The sequence below is a fragment of the Nannospalax galili genome, unplaced genomic scaffold (assembly GCF_000622305.1).
Source record: "Nannospalax galili isolate Female #2095 unplaced genomic scaffold, S.galili_v1.0 scaffold395, whole genome shotgun sequence".
NCBI classification, from domain to species: Eukaryota; Metazoa; Chordata; class Mammalia; order Rodentia; family Spalacidae; genus Nannospalax; species Nannospalax galili.
The window spans coordinates 732208-754103 of record NW_008335527.1 but is presented as its reverse complement, the minus strand read 5'-3'; the positions used below and the strand labels follow the sequence as shown (position 1 = coordinate 754103).

General features: G+C 41.0%; 1 protein-coding gene across 2 annotated transcripts in view; it reads right to left on the bottom strand.

Moving 5' to 3' along the window:
* The window catches only part of Katna1 (katanin catalytic subunit A1), a 31667-nt gene extending 9771 nt beyond the window's left edge, over nt 1-21896 (bottom strand). Inside the window, exons 1-5 of one of the 2 annotated variants that reach the window (XM_017797473.2) lie at nt 21687-21896; nt 13125-13299; nt 11392-11549; nt 7109-7289; nt 3227-3348 (exon numbers count right to left, since the gene is read on the bottom strand). In XM_017797473.2, coding sequence (XP_017652962.1) covers nt 3227-3348; nt 7109-7289; nt 11392-11549; nt 13125-13286 — 623 coding nt within the window. In that variant the 5' untranslated portion in view covers nt 13287-13299; nt 21687-21896. The remainder of the gene's footprint in view (nt 1-3226; nt 3349-7108; nt 7290-11391; nt 11550-13124; nt 13300-21686) is intronic. The other variant, XM_008830414.2, reaches the window with a different exon arrangement.

Below are 21896 nucleotides of genomic sequence, written 5' to 3'. Positions count from 1 at the left end.
TATGACTAGTAATAATCAGAAACATTCAGATTAGAGATGCCTAAAAAAGACCAAAAAAAAAAAAAAAGACCAAAGGCCGGGTGTGGTGGCGCCCGAGCACTCGGGAGGCAGAGGTAGGTGGATCTCTATGAGTTCGAGGCCAGCCTGGTCTCCATTGCGAATCCAGGCCGGCTAGGGCTTTTTTTTTTTTAAAAAAAAAAAAAAAAAAAAAAAAAAAAAACAGATTAAAGATGTAAGTGCCAACAACTCAGTGTTAGTATCAAAAACAATGAGTCTTTCTACAAGGAACTATAGATTCTAAAATGAAATGGAGATCTTTTTTAAAGGTTAAAAACTCATTCAATTTTAGGCATGGTGGCGCACGCCTGTAGTCCCAGCACTTGGGAGGCAGAGACAGGCAGTGTAATGAAATGCTTCTTCTAATCATGTGGTTATTAAAAATTTTTTTAAAATTTACTTCATGTTAAATAGTAGAGGTGATAAACACTATCAGTGAAACGTACGAGGTGATATTACCAGTGAAATCTACCTGATGACTTTACATGCATACTCAGGTACTAAGGATCTGAGTGTTAACTACTGTGACTAGTTATAATCAGATACATAGAGATTAAAGTAGCATTAAAAATGTAGGAAACAGCATATCTGAAAATGAAATGGAGATCTTCTTTAAAGGGTAAAAACTGATTCAAGTTTCCGTCTTACAGGGTTTATACTGAGTTCAATATTGTATAACTGTATTAATTCAACTGTGAACATAAAAATTTACAGCCACCTTTGAAAGAGATGCATCCTTGCTCTGGAATGTGTAAACATGTTAAAGCTTTAATGAAATGCTTCTTCTAATTATGTGGTTATTAAATTTTTTAAAAATTTAAAAAGAAATAAACTTAAAGAAAAATAGTTGGGTCTCTGGGACTGGAGAGATGGCTCAGTGGTTGAGAGCACTGACTGCTCTTGCAGAGCGATTCTCAGCACCCACATGGCAGCTACAAACCATCCTTAACTCCAGTTCCAGGGGAATCTGATGCCCTCTTCTGATCTCCCCAGCACTGCACGACATGGGTGCAGTCACATACATGCAGACAATATACTCATACACATAAAATAAAAATAATAAAAATTAAAAGAAAAAAAAGTTGGGTCTCAGAGCATTTCAGACTTGATTTTCAGATTAGGAATGTTGAACCTGTATTATCTTGATATCTCATCTTAAATTCCTGCTTTTACAATGCTTATTGATAACTCCAATGACTTAGAAAGGAGGTCATTTTAAAAAAGAGGATACAACCGGGCGTGGTGGCACACACTTTTAATCCCAGCATTTGGGAGGCAGAGGCAGGCGGATCTCTGTGAGTTCAAGGCCAGCCTGGTCTACACAGTGAGTTCCAGGACAGCTGGGGCTACAGGGAGACCCTGTCTCAAAAAGACAAAAAGACAAAAAACCAAAAAACAGAAAAACAAAAAAGAGGATACAGGCTGGGCGTGGTTGTACACACCTTTAGTCCCTGCACTTGGGAGGCAGAGGCAGGCAGCTCTTGGGAGTTGGAGACCAGCCTGGTCTACATAGTGAATTCCAGGCCGCTGGGGCTGCAGGGAGACTCTGTCTCAAAAAGACAAAAAAAAAAAGATACAACAGAGACAGCTGTTCCAACTTTATTAAGTAGATGCCAAAGTTAAAAGTATTATAAATGTTATTATGAAATTATCCCCAACCACTAGAACACCTACCAATACTAGTGGTATCCTTGGCAGTTTTATTATGAAAATAGATTTTCACTGTATAAATAATCAAATATCAAAAAAATTTAAATACCATAAGAAAAGTTAATAGTTATCCATGTTTCAACAGAAAATATGTAACAATATACTTAACTTTATGGGAAAGTGAGCTTTTATAGTGCACTGTGAAAAGATACAGATTTTTTATTAGATGCAAATGAAGCTGAGAACCCCTGCACTAAAAGGAATGATATATAAGACGACTGAGCTTGATCCTCAAAACTCACAAAAAGGTAGGGGAAAACAGACACAGTGAAGGATAAGTATCCTCTCATCTCCACATTTGTGTCATGGCGCTCTCTCTCTGTCTCTTTCTCTCTCAAAAACTCAACCTTTTCACCATGAGATGTCACAAAAAGATGCAATCTGTTATTTTAGTTCTATTACATATATAATTTTTTTTTTTTTTTTTTTTGAAGCAGGGTCTCCCTGTAGCCCCAGCTGTCCTGGAACTCACTATGTAGACCAGGCTGGCCTTGAACTCACAAAGATCCGCCTGCCTCTGCCTCCCAAGTGCTGGGACTAAAGGCATGTGCCACCATGCCCGGCTGTATATAATTATTATTATTTTTTTGTTTTTGTTTTTTTGAGACAGGGTCTCCCTGTAGCCCCAGCTGTCCTGGAACTCACTATACAGACCAGGCTGGCCTTAAACTCACAGAGAACCATCTGTCTCTGTCTCCCAAGTGCTGGGCTTAAAGGTGTGCACCACCACACCCAACCCAATTTAAAAGACTCTTAAGGGGGCTGGAGAGATGGCTCAGTGATTATGAGCACTTGTTGCTCTTGCAGAAGACCCAGGTTCAGTTCTCAGCACCCACACGGTGGCTAACAACCATCTGTAACTCCAGTTCCAGGGGATCCAATGCCCTTTTCTCACCTTCTCAGGCACTGCCCACAGGTGGTACACTTACATACAAGCAGGCAAAACAATCATACACATAAAATACAAATATTTTTGAAAAAAATCTAAGGAGTTGAGGATAAAATTCAGATGGCAGAACAACTCCCTAACATGTATGAGACCCCATGTTCAATATCCAATATCAAAAAATACAAAATAAAAGCTGAGTAATGTAGCTCAGTTGGTGTAGCCAGTCTAGCACACACAAAGCCCTGGATTCTATCCCTATCACCACGTAAGTTGGGCATGGTGATGCATAACTGTAATCTCAGCACACAGGAAATGGATACGAGATGTAAATACTTGGCTGTATAGCCAATGTGAGACTAGTCTAGGCTACAGGAGACCCTGTCTAAAAACAAAAGAATTCTAAGAGAAAGCAGTGGGACAACCACAGTGGAATGTAAGTTTTCATTATGCTCATACTGTATATCCTCTAGTTCTGTCCCCAGCATAGATATTCAGAGCATGCTCATATTTTCTCCATTTTCTGTTTCCAAAATCATCATCCATACCCAATTATCTTGTGATATGGCTTACCATCGAACATTGGGATTCTGAGATATTATGTCTCTTTCCAAAGCTTCTACTAAGTCCTTGTCATATCCAGTGCAATCAAATTTATTTGTCTCTGGTTCTGTAACTGCAGCAGGTGATTTGTTCTATATGAGAAAAAAGAAGAAGAGCTTTTAAAAAATATATTTTTTAAAAAAATTTATCATTTTTGTTTTATGTATATGAGTATATTGCCTACGTGTGTTAAATGCACCTGTGTCATGCAATGCCTTAGGAGGTCAGAAGAAGGCGTCAGATTCCCTGGAACTGGAGTTACAGGCATGGCTGCTAGAAATTGAACCTGGGTCCTCTGCAAGAGCAGTCAGTGCTCTTAAATGCTGAGCCATTTCTCCAACCCCAAGTGCTTTTAAATGACTGAAAAACTGTATTTTGCTCCTGTGCATGAGAAACAAAGGTTGGACAAAAGTGATTTTGTTTTGTTTTAGAGGTGGTCTCCTTGTACAACCCAAACTTGACTCAGACTTGTGGTGTTCTTGTCTCAGCCTCCCAAAGTGCTGATGTTATAGTGTGTTCCAGCACACCTGGTGGTAAACACTGTGAAAAACAATTCTTGGATTTTTGATTTGTTTGTTTTGGGGACAGGTCTCACTATGTAGCCCTGGCTGGAGATTTGCCTGCCTCCTCCTCCAGAGAGTAAAGGCATGTGCCACTGTGCCTGGCAGGAAAACAATTCTAATCAAAGCAGATTTCTCCTCAGAAACCAAAGGGGCCAAAAAGAAGTGACAGTATTTTCTAAGTGTGCAAAAAAACCCAGACTCCTTTTAGCAAAACATCCTTCAGAATGAAGAGAAAGCATTCTTAGGTAGGTGGGCACATGCCTATAATCTCAGTACTTGGGGGGTAGAGACAGGAGGATGACTCCAAGTTCCAGGTCAGTCAGTGAGTCTCAAAAAACCCAAAACAAATCAACCCCCATCCTCATTCTCAGAGGAAAGAAAACTGAGAACTCTATTAAACCTTGAAACATCAGAAAGTCAGAAAATGCAATAAACAAAACTATAGGTAAGTACAATATGTTTTCATTTCCTCTTGAGTTTTCTAAATTGTATATGACAGCAAGAGCAAAAATTACAACACTGTCTTATGTAGTTCTAAATAAATACAATTGCGAATAGGAAAAGTAAAGGGATACAGAACACTTCTACACCTCACTCAAAAGTCAAAATGACTTTTGTAAACCATTTCACTTACACACACACACACACACACACACCTACATACAGGTGTTATATAAATACCCTAGAGCAAGGACTAAAAATGTGCACAGTGATACACTGAAAACACTATTAATAAAATGGAATTCTAAATAACAGTGAAGTGACCCATAGAAAACTGGAGAAAAGTACCCAGAAAAACAAAAAACAGAACAATATTGTTTTGGGGTTTTTTTCTGAGACACAGTCTCCCTGTAGCCCCAGGTGGCCTGGAACTTGCTATGTAGACCAATCTCACAGAAATCCACCTTCCTCTACCTCCCAAGTATTCCACCACACCTGGCACATAACAGTATTTTGCAAACAAAAAATAAGTAACACTAGAAACTACATTAATGACAATAGTTTGTCTCATGCCACCTTTTATGTAGGTTCCCAAGAACGAATTCAGGTTATCAGGCTTGCACAGCAAGAAGCACTTTACCTGCTGAGCCATCTTGCTGGCCCAAACAAAAATACCTTACACTTACTGAGGTGTGGTGACAAACACCTGTAATCCCAGCACTTTGGAGGTAGACAGAGGAGAACAAGGAGTTCAGGGCCAGCCTTGGCCAACAGGAGATCCTTTCTCAAAAACAAAAACAACTACAACAAAATCTTCAGAGTTAGCAGGATGTGGTAGCGCATGACTTTGATCCCAGCACTGGGGAGGCAGAGGCAGGTAGATCTTGGAAAGATGGAGGCCAACCTGGTTCTACAGCTGGTTCTAGGCCAGCTGAGGCTACAGGGAGACCCTTTCTTAAAAAGACAAAAAAAAAACCAAACAAACAAAAAAAAAAACCCAGAAACTTCATAGTTAAATTTCAGCATATACCTGTGGGCTTAACATAAAACTAAAGAATACTCCCCATAACAGCTTCAGAATAAATATTCTACTAAGCAGCCTTTCAACAAAATAAAACAATTCTGAGCCACAAGTCATAACAAGTACAAAAGAACTAATTTGTTTTATCTTCTCAGATTGTAATGGACAATCTGATAACAAGAGGACATTAGCAAAAGAAACTATAGAGATCATACAAATACATGAAAGTTGAACAATAGACTCCTGAGTGATCAGTGAGTCACTGAAGAAACCAAGGAGGAAATGTAAAAATTCCAGGGAGAGCCAGGTGTGGTGGCATACGCCTTTAATCCCAGCACTATGGTGGGGGGGGGGGCAGAGGCAGGTGTATCTCTGTGAGTTCAAGGCCAGCCTACATACAGCCTACATAGCAAGTTCCAGGACAGCTGGGGCTACAGGGAGACACTGTCCCAAAAAAGACCGAAAAAAAAAAAAAAAAATTCCAGGGAGATGGGTTCAGCTGGTAAAGGCTATTGCTGCCAAAAGTGACAACCTGAGTTTGATTCCTTGGGACCAGTATGGTGCAAGGAGAGGAGCAACTCCTCAAAATGGTCCTCTGACCTCATGTGTGCCATGGTACCTGTACACACACAGACACACAGACACACACACACGCAGACGTGTAAATATAAACAAAACAAACCACAAAACCCAGTAACAACCAAAAATATTTACTGGTTGGTAAATGGAAGAAATCTTAGCCTAGGTACAGGACTAAGATTTTAAGGTAGCTCTGGGAAACTAATGACTAAAACCTACTGAAATCTGCTGGGCATGGTGGTGCACATCTTGGGTCCCAGCAGTGGGGAGGCAGAAGCAGGCTCTCTTCTGTAAGTTTGCGGTCAACCTGGTTTACATCGTGAGTCCCAGGCCGGCCAGAGCTATACAATGAGACCCTGTCTCAAACAAATAAACAGAACAACAACAGCAACAACAAAACCCTTACTGAAATTTGTAGTCTTTATTATTTCAACTCTTCTATTTTTAAAACTTAAAAAAAATTTTTAATCACGGGTATATGCATGTGTATGTGTATGTGTGTGAGTACTGGATCCCCTGGAGCTGGAATTACGGGTGGCTGTTAGCAGCCTGATGTGGGTGCTGGGAATTGAACTCAGGTCCTCTGGGGTAGTATATGCTTAACTACTTAGCCATCTCTCCAGCCTCATTCATTTGTTTTTTGTTTTGTTTTTAGCCCCAGATAGCCTGGAACTTGCTATGTAGACCAAGCTGACATTGATCTGCCTGCCTCTGCCTCCCGAGTCAACTCTTTTTGGAACTGCAGTTATAGACAGTTGTTAGCTACACTGTGGGTGCTAGAAACTGGACCTGGGTCCTCTGCAAGAACAGCAAGTGTTATTAACAGCTGAGCCATCTCTCCATCCCCCAAAAAAATTTTTAAATTTTTGTTCATGTGTATGCATATGCCACTTGTATAGGTGCCCTTGGAAGCCAGAAAAGGGTACTGGATGGACCCACAAATACACAGAGTTGGAGTTACAGGTGTTGTGAGCTGCCAGTGCTTGGGACTCAAACTCAGGAAGAACAGGAAGCATTCTTAACTGCTGAACCATCTTTCTAGCCTCAACTTTCACTTTTGAAAAAGCAGTAACACGGCCAGGCGTGGTGGCACATGCCTTTTAATCCCAGCACTCAGGAGGCAGAGGCAAGTGGATCTCTGTGAGTTCAAGGCCAGCCTGGTCTAAACAGCGAGTTCCAAGCCAGCTGGGGCTACAGGGAGACCTTGTCGCAAAAAGATCTAAAAAAAAAAAAGGCAGTACCATTTACCTTTTCCTCTCTTCCTTTATTCTGTTCTTTCTTTTCGCGACAACGAACAGCTTTCCCTCTGTCACTGTGAAGATTTTGTGCAGATGGACGATGAGCTCTGACAGCTGTGCTTGGACGGTTACTGTGTGGTTTAGGGTCACTGTACTGAGGAGATTGGCGTTTTCTAGGTCCTGGTGAGGGTCTAAACAAACACAAGATCATTAAATCATAAATCCTGGAGTTGGTCCAAATGTGGGTGAACACAGAGTCATGAACTAAAGAAGCCAAGGCGAAAGCTGTGCACACAATAGGACTGAACAACTGCAGGATGTTGACACACAAGATCCAAGATTTAAATCTGCTATGGGCAATAGTGACAGGAATGCAGTGCTGTCAAATTTTAGCAATAATGACGGGAAGGATCAGTCAACTCATCTTAGGGACATTACTGTAGACTGCAAAGAATGAAAAGTTAGTTTGCTATAAAATGAAGAGGCAATTATCAGAGAAGAGAATTTTATCAAAAGAACCAAAATACGGTAAAAATGCTAAATTTCATTTATCCACTGCTACATATGCAATTTAGTGTCATTTTATTTAGAACATATCATTTTCATGTTTAAGTAATTTTCCCATTACAAAAAAACACCTTTAATCATAGCACTCAAGCAGAGGCAGGTGGATCTCTGTGAGTTCAAGGCCAGTCTGGTCTACATATTGAGTTCTAGGCCAGCCAGGGCTACAGGGAAACCCTGTCTCAAAAAGGGGAAAAAAACACACCAATAAAGAAAACAGCAAACAAAAGGAAATGTTTGTAGGTTATAGATGTTCAAAGAAAGAGCCTAGCTTAAGACAGGAACAGTTAGTCTGAGTGACAGCTTTCTGAGAGGTATGTCGGTAGAGGTTTGAATAAAATGAGGAACAGCTGTCAAACTCTGAAGCTGAAGGAAACACAAGGTAAAAGGGCGGAGACACTCCAGTGTTTGGCTTGTTCAAGGAACCTAGGGTGGCTGAGGCATAGTATCTGAGGCTGAGAAAAGAACTAAAGTCACAGAGGGCCTTGGAGGGACAGAGCTCAGAGCCTAGAAAGACACATGAAACCTTGAAGTTATATTCTGTGGGATGGTGAAGCACCTGAGTAACATCAGCTGACTTTTAAGACACTTTAATTGGTACACATCTAGGAGCACTCAGCTCTTCTCTCCTTGAACTCACAATGTTTGCACAGCTTTAGAAGAGAATACTGATGAGTTTAATCTGTTCTTTACATGGGACTAGACATTTAGGAGATAAGGTTAGGATCCCTATCACAGATGAAGAAAGAATGACTTAAGCCCGAGTACAAATGAAGAGTAACAGAAAAAGTTTTGAAAGACATGCTATTAAGGAAGCAAAATAAATTGCAAGAAAGAGAAAGATGTAACAAACTCAAAGCGAGCTCGATAGTAATTCAGGGCAAAATTAGGAATCAAAAAAAGATATTCGAGAAGTTAAGAATTAATAAGTTACCTCTGATTTTGAGACTGAAATGGCCAAATATTGAGAAGATCTAATTCATTGTGCAGACCACACCAGTAACTGCAGAAGTTACAGGGCTGTTAGGGAGTAAATGTTTACTCCTCCTCTTCAATTCATATGACCAAGTCTCAATTTCCAAGACTATCTGGAGTAAAGTAAGGTTAAATGAAGGCCTTGGCCCCAGAGAATTAATGTCCTTAGATGGAAGAGAGGTCATCCCCAAGTGCTGCCAGATAAACGTGTAGAGAACATGGCCAGGTGGTAAGAAAGAACCCTTATCAGGAACTGAACTTGGTCAGCAGTTTGATATTAAACTTCCTATCTTCTAAGACTTTGAGAAATAAATTGCTCTTGTTTATGCTGCCCTGCTAGTATTTTGTTACGCAGTCCAAGGAGATTAATGAAAGGGTCAAGTGGTAATTTTTCAGAAAGGAAAGAAAAAAGAGCAATACAAAAACATTTTTATTAGGTAAGAAAAAAAAATTCAAAACCACACTTGACTCAATTGTTAGTCTTATTTCTGAAATTCAAAGTGTTTAACTAGTACACACAGAGATCTGAGTTTGATCCCCAGCTCCACCATCTATGCATGGTGGCACACACCTATGAATACCAGCACTTGGGAGGTGGAGGCAGAAAATTTAAGGTCATCTTTGGCTTCACAGCAAGTTTGAGAGCAACCTGGGCTACATGACACACCATTATAAAAAGAGTATAAAAGGATAAAAATTTAAATAAATGTGAGAAATGTTTTACCTGCAAATATAATCAGTTTTATTTATAAGAAATAAAAATTAACTGGGTGTGGTGGCACATGCCTTTAGTCCCAGTACTTGGGAGGCAGAGGCAGGCGGATCTCTGTGAATTCCAGGCCAGCATGGTCTCCATAGTGAATCCAGGCCAGCTGTGGCTACAGGGAGACCCTGTCTCAAAATGACCAAAAAAGAAAGATGGCCAGGTGTGGTGGCGCACTCCTTTAATCCCAGCACTCGGGAGGCAGAGGCAGGCGGATCTCTGTGAGTTCGAGGCCAGCCTGGTCTACACAGCGAGTTCCAGGTCAGCTGGGGCTATAGGAAGACCCTGTCTCAAAAAGACCAAAAAAAAAAAAAAGATGGAAAGAAATAAAAATAACAACCAATAAAAGCATATAGGTCACATATATAGGTCACATACCACTCACAAGAGTAGCAGGTAGCTCTTAAAAACAGCAGAAAAAGGGGTGTGGGAAGAGCAACAGAAAACAGCTTGACATTATTTGGAAATCATCCGTTCTTAGCATATGAAGAACAATGACTTAATGTAGCAAAACACAAGTTTCTTCACTGGGGCCAAGACCTTGATTCCTACCATCTAAGATTAAGAATTTAAAATATAAATATGTAAAGCAATTAATACAGTACCCAGCACACAATATGTGATTACTGCCTATTAGAATTTTTCCTCAAAAAAGGCACAATGTTGTGAATTATGGAAACACATAGAGGACTAGAAGGAAATAGAGTAACTGATTTTGCCTACTTATACTAATTTTTCTATTTCATAAATCTAATATACCTTTTTTGAATTATGAAATATAATTTATATAACAGTGCTTATGAACAAGAGAAAAAATTAGGAACAAGAAAAACATTTCAAATATTCAAAATATTCAAGAATCAGTAACAAAATATTATTAGTATTTTTTCCTGGAGCTAAAGAAAATAAAAATGGCTAAGAAACGATTGCCATTCACTGATCTTAGCAGCAGGAATAGTCTAATATGAGACACTTGTATCAGGATCACCTGCTGCAGATTCCTGGGCTCCACCTGCTATCACATCATTCTCTGGGAGCAATGCTCCAAATCTACAGCTGCCACGACAGACTTTTTTTTTTACTATGGAGAAAATATGGCTTATTTGGAAGGTTTATTATGATAAATAAAATAATCCATATAGCCTAAACAGTGCTTAGAATACTATGGGTGCTCAATACCCAGTACCAATTATTACAAAACACAATAAAATATTAAGTTACAATGACAAAATATTTAAACTGAGCCACATCTTAACACAAGGTTCTCAAGCTAGTTAGGAGTCAAAGACTGCGGAAGTCAGCAATCTTTCCAGAGAGCCAAGATGCACTCATATATTTAAATCCATAATCCAAATGAGGAAATCTATTATGTGAGTGAAACAGGTTAATTGACATATACCTACACACGTGTCACTTAAAAACTATGCAGCAAAAGTAAGCATGATGAGCAGTTAGAGCATTTTAGTAAGAAGCAATTTTATTATTCACTTGCTGTCACTTGGCAGAAAGTTAGGGGTGAAAAAGCCAATGAAAACCATGAAACTGAGTACTTTTTATCTCGCTTTCTCTCTGTGAACTAAAATTAACCCACTTTTAGTAGTATAGCTAAAGACTATCCTGCTTGAGAATCTGTCAGTTTAACTCCTTTATATAAGAAAAATCTGAGGCGTAGAAAACTTGCATGGTTTTCTCTCAGGTATTAAGAAGGGTAAAGACAGAAACAGAGCTGAGAAAATTTCAATTTCCAGACCTACCCTATCCTCAGGCCATAAGGTAACACTGTTTCTACTACTTTTGGCACATTCACCAAAACCTATTTTTGGCCAATTTCCACCTAGCTTTGATATACATTTCAACAGTTACAAAAAGGCATTTGAGTATTAAACTTCCTTCTCAGCTCTGCCTCTGAGAAACCCAGCCTCTTCCTAGGTACGACGAAGGCCATATCAACATGCTTCTTAGACTACTCTCCTTAAAAAGCCTCCACTTACCTTCGCTCAACAGGCACAGGCAAGGACCAGACTTCTCCTTCAGAAGCTGGAAGCTCATGCTGTGCAGCTTTCAAGGGAGTGCTGTCCAGTTTAAAGCTCTCAAGTGTTTTCATGATATCCTTAACATGCTTAGCTTCCACATTTATCTCCTGCCAAACCTGGTTTCAAAGAATACGGCTCTTTAAATTTCTTTTAACAAATTACTGCTAAGATAAAACTTAGGACCATTTATTAACTATGCTAGAAAACTCCATTTTGATATGATACAGTAAACTACAAATACCTGCCAAATAATAAACTCCAGTTTCAGAAGATCCGACACCCTCTTCTGGCCTTCCCGGGTACCAGGCATGCACATGGTGCATGTAATAAACACACAGGCAAACACTCATATACATAAAATAAAAATAAATATATCTTTAAAAAAAATCCTGACTCACTAAATAGCTACTCACATAGTTCTTATTCAAACTGCTCAACCTCCCAAATGCTGTGGCTGCAGGTGTGCAGCACCATTATCAAGCTTAATCAATTAATTTGGGGGGGGGATTTATTTATTTATTTTCATCTTTGTGAGAGAGGGGTCTCCCTGAGCCCTAGCTGGCCTCGAACTCACAGAGATCTGTCTGCCTCTGCTCCCCGAGTGCTGGGAGCACCACCACGCCTGGTTGATTTATTTAATTTTTTGGTCCTTTTGAGACAGGGTCTTTCTGTAGCCCCAGCTGGCCTAGAACTCACTATGTAGATGAGGCTGGTCTTGAACTCAGAGATCCACTTGCCTCTGCCCTCCAAATCCTGGGATTAAAGGCATGCACTACTATGCCTGGCTGATTTATTTATTTTTTATGTGTATAAATGTTCTGCCTGCATGTGTGTAAGTGCACACCCGTTGTGCAGTGCACAAGGAGGACAGAAGAGGGTGTTGAATCCCCTGGAACTGGAGTTACAGGTGGTTGTTAGCCTATATATTACTTTTATTTACATGTATGAGAGTATCACCTACATGTATGTAAGTGCATCCATGTTATGCAATGTCTGTGGAGGTCAGAAGAGGGCATCAGGTTCCCTGGAACTGGAATTATACACAGTTGTTTGTCCTCTGCCCAAAAATTACCTTTTAAAAATCAAAATCTATTGCCGGGAGTGGTGGTGCACGCCTTTAGTCCCAGCACTCAGGAGGCAGAGGCAGGTGGATCTCTGAGCTCGAGGCCAGCCTGGTCTCCGTAGTGAATCCAGGCCAGCTGGGGCTACCAGGGAGACCCTGTCTCAAAAAGACCAAAAATAAATAAAGTAATGATTAAAGTGTGTCTAAGGTCAAACTAAATCCATATGGGGCTGGAGAGATGGCTCAGCAGTTAAGAGCACTGGCTGCTCTTTGCAGAAAACCTGGGTTTGAATCCTACCCCCACATGGCGGCCAACAACCATCTGTAACTCCAGTTCCAGGGGCTCCAACACCCTCTTCTGTCCTTAGTGGACATTGCATGACATGGATGCACTTACCTACCACATAAAATAAAATAAAAAAAATTTTTAATTACATTAGAATACTTATGTAGAGCTTATAACACTGCTGATGGTAAAAGAGGGCTGTTACTAATAAAAAATCTTTTCAAATACCATTATATACAAATCCATGTAATAAACCAAATGCTCTTAATGTACATACAGCATTGACAAATCTTAATCTTCTGAGTACTCAAGCTATTAAAACACAGCAGCCACGACTCTTACCTGTTGCCATTTCTGCTGGAGGTATGCATCTTTGACTGAGTATAGATACTTGTTCATTTGGTCAAGAACTCCCTGATAATAGACCATAGCAGAGTCATAGTTTCCCAGCAATGCATATTCACGAGCCAATTTTACATTCTCACTAATCATGAGAAGACTCATGCTCAAACGTAATCTACGGAAAGAAGACACAAGAAACATTTCAATATTACAGTCTCATAAAAATAAGTACCACAAAGTTTCCTAAAAATAGAAACTGGAGAGATGGCTCAGCAGTTAAGAGCACTGGCTGTTTTTGGAGAGGACCCAAGTTCGAATCCCAGCACCCACATGGCCTCTAACAACCATCTGTAACTCCAGTTCTAGGCGATCCAATGCCCTCTTCTGACCTCCTCGGGCATTGCATGACAATGGGTGCCCTATATACATGCAGGCAATACACTCATAAAATAATACTTTTTTAAAGAATGGTGTAATGGTACAAACAACACTGTCCTCTATCCTCCACAAGTATACCATGGCACACACACCCTGGTCCTATCATATACCCACAAAATAACAAATTTTTTCTTTACATTTCACAAAGACCCATGTAACACTTACCATCTCTTTACACTCACTCCTGTTTCTTATCCTTAAAGAAATGTCTTGCGGGGCTGGAGAGATGGCTCAGTTGTTAATAACATTGACTGTTCTTGCAGAAGACCTGGGTTCAAATCCCAGCACCCATATGGCAACTAACAACTGTCCGTAACTCCAGTTCCAGGGAATCCGACAGCCTCTTTTGTCCTCTACGGGCAATGCACGACATGGGTGCACTCACCTACGTGCAGGCAATACACGTATAATACACATAAAATAAAAATAATAAATTTAAAAAAAAAAAAGAAATGTCTTGCTTGGGTCAGTCTGCTCAGTGGCTGACTGTGTGCCTAGCACATAGAAAGCCCTGGGTTCAATCCTCAGCACCACACAGACACAGACACAAAAAAGACATCTTGGGTTAGGGATAGAGTTTAAAAGTAAAGCAAATACAAGACAAGGCCCTGACTTCTAAATGTAGTACCATCAAAAATTAAATATATACATAAATACAAACATAAACTTAGTTCCCAAATCGAAGCCTGACCTCAAAGACTAGCTCAGACATCACTTCTCTAGATTGTTTACCTCTGTTCAAAATAAATGTTCACTTGTCTAATGTTCTCTGGCATTTTCCTGGGATTTTTATCTCAAGACATCTGTCTATAGTTGCTGTTTTACACATGCCACAGCACTATTGTAGAGATCAGAGCACAACTTGCAGGAATTGTTTCTCTCCCTCCACCATGTAGGCTTTGGGGATTGAACATCAGGCTTGGCTGGCAGCAAGTTCCCTTACCTGTTGAGTCATCTTGCATACCCTATGTAAGCATTATAACTAGTAAAGACCCCAGAGAAAGTCTCACAAAGATCCATAAAGGACTTTGTTTTAGGGAGTTAATGATATCCGAGTAATCAAGATGTTGGTGCAGGATGGGGGAGTATGTGATAGAAATACATTATGTACATATATGAAAATGTCCTAATAAAACCCATATTATGTATAATTTATATATGCTAATAAAAAAAACACTACAAAGAAGTTGGAGCCAGCTAGGTGTGATGGTGCATGCCTTTAATCCCAGCACTCAGGAAGCAGAGGCAGGTTTAACCTGGTCTACATTAATGAGTTCCAGACATAGCCAGACCCTGTTTAAAAAAAAAAAAAGGTTGGAGCCAATCTATTCTCTGTTAGGGAATATGGTAAATAGAGTACATTATATATAGTACACAGAAGCAATAAACTACTTTTAAGCCAACATGAATAGATCATCAAAATATAGAATTGGGTGACAAAAATCACCCAACTTAGGCCGGGTGTGGTGGCGCATGCCTTTAATCCCAGCACTTGGGAGGCAGAGGCAGGCAGATCTCTGAGTTCAAGGCCAGGCTGGTCTACATAGCGAGTTCCAGGACAGCTGGGGTTACAGGGAGACCCTGTCTCAAAAAAAAAAAAAAATCACCCAACTTAGATACAGAATTATCTAAATCCTAGTATCACTAAATATGCATACCTTTAATTCCAGCACCTGGGAGGCAGAGGCAGAGGCAGGCGGTTCTCTGTGAGTTCAGGGCCAGCCTGGTCTATGTAGTGAGTTCTTGGTATCTACACCCTTGTTGAATCACTCCCCTTGAATGCATGTTGTAACAAAGAGGCAAAAATAATGAAACCTAGGACTAGAGAGATGGTTCAGCAGTTAAGAGCACTGGCTGCTCTTGCAAAGGACCCAGGTTTGGTTCCCAACACCCACATGGCAGCAAACAACTGTTGGTAACTTCAGTTCTAGGGGATTGGATGCCCTCCTCTGACCTCCAAGGGCATTGCATGACACAGGTGCACTTACATATATGCAGGCAATACAATCATACACATAAAATAAAAATAAAATATTAAAAAAAAATAAAAAAGGAAACTAGGGCCAGGCCTGGTGTCACATACCTTTAATAGCAGCATTTGGAAGACAGAGGCAAGCAGATCTCTGTGAAATCCAGGCCAGCTGGGACTACAGGGAGACCCTATTTCCAAAACAAAACAAACAAACAAAAGGAATCTTATGCTGGGATTAAACCATGACTCCCGTCTTGCTCACTCTCTTGCTCACCCACACAAAGGGAAACCAGCTACTGTACAGGAGAGCTGCTCTAGGAGGGGGGATCCAAGTCAACAATTAGTGATGAACTCAGGCTCCCACACCGACAGCCTGTGAGGAGCTGCATCCTGTCAACCACATGAATGAGCTTGAATCCTCCCTGGAGTGCATCTTGAGATGACCACAGCCCTAGATGGCATCTTCATTACAGCTTTGTGAAAGACTGAATCTGAGGCATCCATAAAGCCATGCATTCCTGAGCCACAGGAAGTGTGAAGTAAGTGTTTGTTTTAAGCCACTAAGTTATACAGTAGATTATGAGGCAATATAGCTATGAACTGAGATCAGGTCACCTATCAGTAACTCAAGATCCAGCATCTAAAGTCCAAAAGAAAAAAAAAAAAATCCCATGACCTAAACAATGACTCCCAGGAGTCATGACTACTGAGAATGTTCCATCTTAATAAAGGCTCCATGGCTGGAGACTACATCTCTCTTTTGTTAACTGCTACATGCTCAGCACGTAGGACCATGCTTGAACCAGACTGCAATACACCTTTTTAACAGATGAATGCTACTTGGGCTTTTGTCTTAACTACAAAGACTTCTTACCTTGGTCTAGTTTCTGATCTCAGACTCTCACATTCCTTGATCCTCAGCTCATCCCTAACAAGTTGGTTATTACTGTTTGATTCTTGTGTGATTACTTCTACCCTGAAACTATCCTTGCCCTACAATGATACCTAGTGTGGGCAGGTGTGTTGAAAGAGGATAACTGGGGTCAGCTCTGCAAGTGCACAGGTGATCTGAAAAGGCTGACTTGTTTTTTGGTCTTTTTGAGACAGGGTCTCCCTGTATCGCCAGTGATCTAGAACTTGCTCTATGTAACCAGTGGGCGCCTTGAACTCACAGAGATCCCTCTGCTTCTGCCTGAAGTGCTGAGATTAAAGGCGTGCGAAGACTTAAACTTCAGGGCTTTACTGTGCAACAGGGAGGAATGCATTTTTGCATGTCCACCCATAAACTTTTAATTAAAAAAAATTTTTTTTAAAGCAGGTTCTCATTACGTAGCTGTGGCTAGCCTAGAACTCACTATGTAGACCAGACTGGCCTGGATCTCAGAGATCTGCCCGACTCTACCTGCTAAATGCTAGGATTAAAGGTGTGCATTACCAGCCCCAAACTTTTAAGTTGCTATTACTCTGAGATCCCTGGCAACCCCCTTCATGATTTCTATGTGGACTTTTGAAAACAATGTAACTGGGATTTTTCGACCCCCAGGGTCTCAACATTGCAGCCCTGGCTAGCCTTGAACTCACAGAGATCTGCCTACTTCTGCCACCCTCAGGATTATATTTTTATTTATTCATTTTTTTTGTTTATTTATTTATTTTGTTGGTCATGGTTCAATGGCTCAAAACTCACAAAAGTTACTCCAGGGCTTCTTCAAGGGTTCACTGTTTTGAATTTCCCTTTCTAGTTAGATAAAATTTCTTTCGAGCCAAAGATCATTTTCTTTCTTCTGTAACTCAAGTTGGCCTAATACTTGCCAAAGTCCTCATGCCTCAGCCTCCAAAGTGCATGAGCTACCATGCCCAGCTTGACATATTCTAATAAACAGATGTATAGTCAATCCTAGGCCACATTAACAGATGGCCTGCAAAGTCTTTGGCTATCAAAGAAACAACATATGTACAAATATAAAGTCAAGCACCCTTATTTCACTAAATGTTAGCTAATAATCGTTTTCTAATAATGTAGCAATATTTAAGCCTAAAATACCTTCTCGAATGTCAACACTGTATTTATGAAATTCTCCAATTTTTCTTAGCATTGCTAAGATTCCAGTGCAGAAGCACAGAAACTGGGTCTATCTAGCCTATCTTGAAATGAATCAATGTGGGGAAAAAAGCTAATAGATAAAACTTGAATTACTATTTATTGTAAATACTACTTACTGGCTAAAGATTAATAGAACACTAACAAAAATAATGTTGCCTCAAAATCAGAATCTTAGTTACAGATTATTAAAAAGACATAAAGCCAGGCATGATGGCGCACGCCTTTAGTCCCAGCACTCAGGAGGCAGAGGCAGGCGGATCTCTGTGAGTTCAAGGCCAGCCTGGTCTACACTGTGAGTTCCAGGACAGCTGGGGCTACAGGTAGACCCTGTCTCAAAAAGACCAAAAAAGATATAACTACAGATCCCTTTCCTTTGATTATTCAAACAGGCACTGTTTTGTTTATAATTGAGCATGATTTAGCTAAGGACTAAAGTCACTCAAATTGAGCAAGATACAACATGAAATTTTAATTTAAATAACAAATTTAACTAAATAAAACAATTTTATAGCCGTTTTTAGCAAACTTAGTATCTGGTAGAGAACAAACAGCTCCTCCACACAGACAAAGTACTGGGGTTTTTTGTTTGTCTTTTTTCTCTCTTACACCATTTGGAAAAAGCAGCAACCAAAGAGTTTGAAAAGAACAGGCAACATATCCAAATACCTGAGGACTAAGATTCCTATTAGAATTCTCCCTAAACAACAAACACAAGGCCCTCCTCCCTATTCCACATCTAAAAAGGGTACCATATCCATTTAATTTTTAATTGTATGTTAGGCTGGGCTCCACTGACAACTGCTATTTTTACTATAATGTGTGTAAGTCATTCATTCAAGAAATATTTAAGGTGCACCAACTGAGTTGTAAGGAATTTGAAGATAAAATGAAGACAAAAGTTGACTGAGTTGTTGAGACAGTAAAGGTAAAGGATCAGGAGTTCACAGTATCCTTGGCTACAGAGTCAGTCTGGGCTATATGACACAGAAATACACAGACACACAGGCAAATAAATCAGTAATAGTAATAAACTCATAAAAAAAAAAGAGAGAGAGGAAGGGCACTGCAGTCCCACTCTTGGTGGAAAAACTACTGCAGTTTTTGGCTGCTGAGGGAGAATCATGTTCCTTTGGAGCCCTGGATACTGGTAGGTTGCCCACTCATGTGCATGAACAACAAAAATTGGACTTGGGTTTATTAATAACACCAACAAAAATGGTGGAAATGAGGTTGGGAGGGAGACAACAAAGGGGATATGAGAAAAGTTTGAGGTAGTGGTGGATGGATATGATCCAAATACAATGTATAAATGTATAACATTTTCAAAGACTAAATAAAAATTGGCACATGCCTTTAATCCCAGCACTCGGGAGGCAGAGGCAGGCGGATCTCTGTGAGTTCAAAGCCAGCCTGGTCTACACAGTGAGTTCCAAGACAGCTGGGGCTACAGGGAGACCACAGTGTCTCCCAAGTGCTGGGATTAAAGGCGTATGCCACCACACCTGGCTTGATGTATGTAACTTTAAAAAATCTTTAATTTCATCATTATTGTATATACGTGTGTGTTTGCGTGTGTGTGCTCAATGGGTGGCACAAACATATATGCCATGGTGCACATGTGGCAGTCAGAGGACAACCCTGTAGACTAGAAATTCTCTCGTTCCTTCCACTCTTACCTGGGTTCTGAGATTTGAACTCAGGTTTTCAGGTTTGCCCAGCAAAGCACTTTACTTTCTGAGCCACCTCACTGATCCTATGTAGGTAACTTTCCAAGGGGCAATAGGCAAGCAATCTTTGAATGTTTACCTCTGGAATATGAAAATAATTATATCCAAGTCTGGCATGGTGGTATATGCCTTTAATCCCACCACTCAGGGAGGCAGAGGCAGAGGCAGGCAGATGAAGGTGAGCCTGGTCCAGGCCAGCTGGGGCTACAAGGAGACCCTGTCTCAAAAAAGAAAAAAGAAGAAAATAACTGCATGCTAATTTACACAGTCATTGATAAGCATAAGCACAATAACTAATTGACCCCCATGAACAATTACAGCATGGCATACATTTATCTACCTTTACAATCATTATATGATACTCCGGATAATAGTTATCACTAATAAAATTAAAAAATTAAAAAGCACCACAAACATGCACAAAAAACTTTTCAGAAAAAAAAAAATCTACTATATAGGTACTAGTAAGCTTTCCATTTATCCTGAATAAAAGTTAAGTCAGTACAAGTAAAATGTAACTTAAAAGCCAAACTCACAGAGTGTGGTGGCACACCTTTAATACCAGCACTCTGGGAGGCAGAGGCAGGTGAATCTGCGAGATCAAGGCCAGCCAAGTCTACATAGTGAGTTTCAGGCCAGTTAGGGCTAAAGGGAGACCCTGCCTCAAAACCCAAAACAAATATAGGCAAACAAACAAAAAATAAAAAAAGCCACACTCATCCCCTATCAATAAACACAAGCAAAATCTATCTGGCATATTATCTACATGGTCCATTTGACAGGCTATCCTTTCCCACAGTCAAGTAAAAAAAAAAAAAAAATCAAGCTGTGAACTGAAATGCAAATGTTAACATAGTAAATCCCACAAGATCCTCTAATCTTTAATATTTATCAGACTGTGACACCAGTTTCAAAATCAGAATCCTTTGAAGATTATATAGCATGTCTAGCAGTCTTCAATGATCAATGCCACAAAGTGGGTTTACACAGCCTTTTGAGGTCTAGGAAGACTGAAAGCTGATCAAAAGTCCCTTTTTTTTAAATTTTACAAGCATGATACCAGTCACAAGTTGCCAACGTTAGTAGGGGACAGTTTTGCTCCTATTTCTTGGTATGAGACCTTACTAATTACTAAAACCATCTGCTTAGAGAAGAAAACGGGATTGATGCATACTCAAGACACTTAGGCCTCTATAAACATGACAAGAATATTTCTTGACACCTGCTAAGGTGACTGTGACAGCGACTTCGTGACTATGTGCAGCAAACATTTATTGCCCACATTCTAAAACAGTGAGTAACTAAAAGTCTGATTTTAATGAGGAAGGCATAAATGTACTTTCAAAAAACAGCATCACTGTTCGATTGGAAGTTAGTAACATAAAAACGGCAAATAAAAGAGGAAACGTACTAAATAAAGGCTTGAACTATGGTGAAGCCACCTGTAACCACAGCCCAAGGTAGAGGCAGGAGTATCAGGAACTGAAGCCAGCTTTGCTACATAAGGCCCGGTCCCCAAAATATAAATAAATAAGGAGGAAGTTGAGACAGTTACAGGTACACGTTTGTCTCCAATTTTACCGCCGCAGACTGAATGAAACAAATGCATCGGGGGATAAATTTTCTATACGGTACGAAACAAAAGGGGCCATAACGCCAGGCTCCAGAGTAAGCTAAGAAATAACATCAACAATAGCACATCCTAAAAGTCCAGCGGGTATAAAATAAAATAAAAAAGTCCGGCGGGTAAATGCACTACCCAGCAAGCCTGGCGACCCCAGTTCAACCCCGGGGACCCACGTAGAGGTGGAAAGGAACCGACTCGAGTTGTCCTCTGACAGCCACACGCGCGCCCACACGCATCATACACACATGATAAAAATTAAGAGACAAGACGAAGCATGCAAAAACACAGTCGTAAATCAAAAAAAAAAAAAAAAAAAAAAACAAACCAAAAAAGCACTATCACACCAACATGAAGTCTAAGAAACGAAGCTGAATCCCAGCGTCCAGGCTCCGGGCATTTCACAGGGCGAGGGTTTCGAGGTGCGCGCGTGGACCGGACTTGCGGAATCCACAGCGCGTCACTCTTGCACCGGGGTCGGGGGCTTCCCTGGGGGCAAGGGCCTAGCGATGGATCACGGAGTCCCGCTAACCGCCGCCCAGACAGGACTCCCAGGCGGGGCACTGGCACCCGAGCTCTGTGTGCCAGCCGGAGCATCGCGGCCCGCTCGTCTGCGGCGGCTCGGGGCGGCTCGCGCGCTGACCACAGTCGCAGCCCCGGACTCGCCGGGCCGGGCGGGTCGCCCTGGAGCACTCACCTGGCGCGGCGCGGGCACCGGAATTGCGGACGGAGCGAGAGGGCCGCCCGCACGGCGAGGCCGGAGGCCGCAGCGCCGCGCCCCCTCTGGGCGCCTCACCGCCGAGGTACGCGCGCGCCCCAGCCCCGGCAGCTCCAGCTCGCGGCCAGCGTGAAGCCCAGCTGGCCAGGGCTACTTCCGGCGCAGGACCCGCCTCCGCGAGCCACCGCC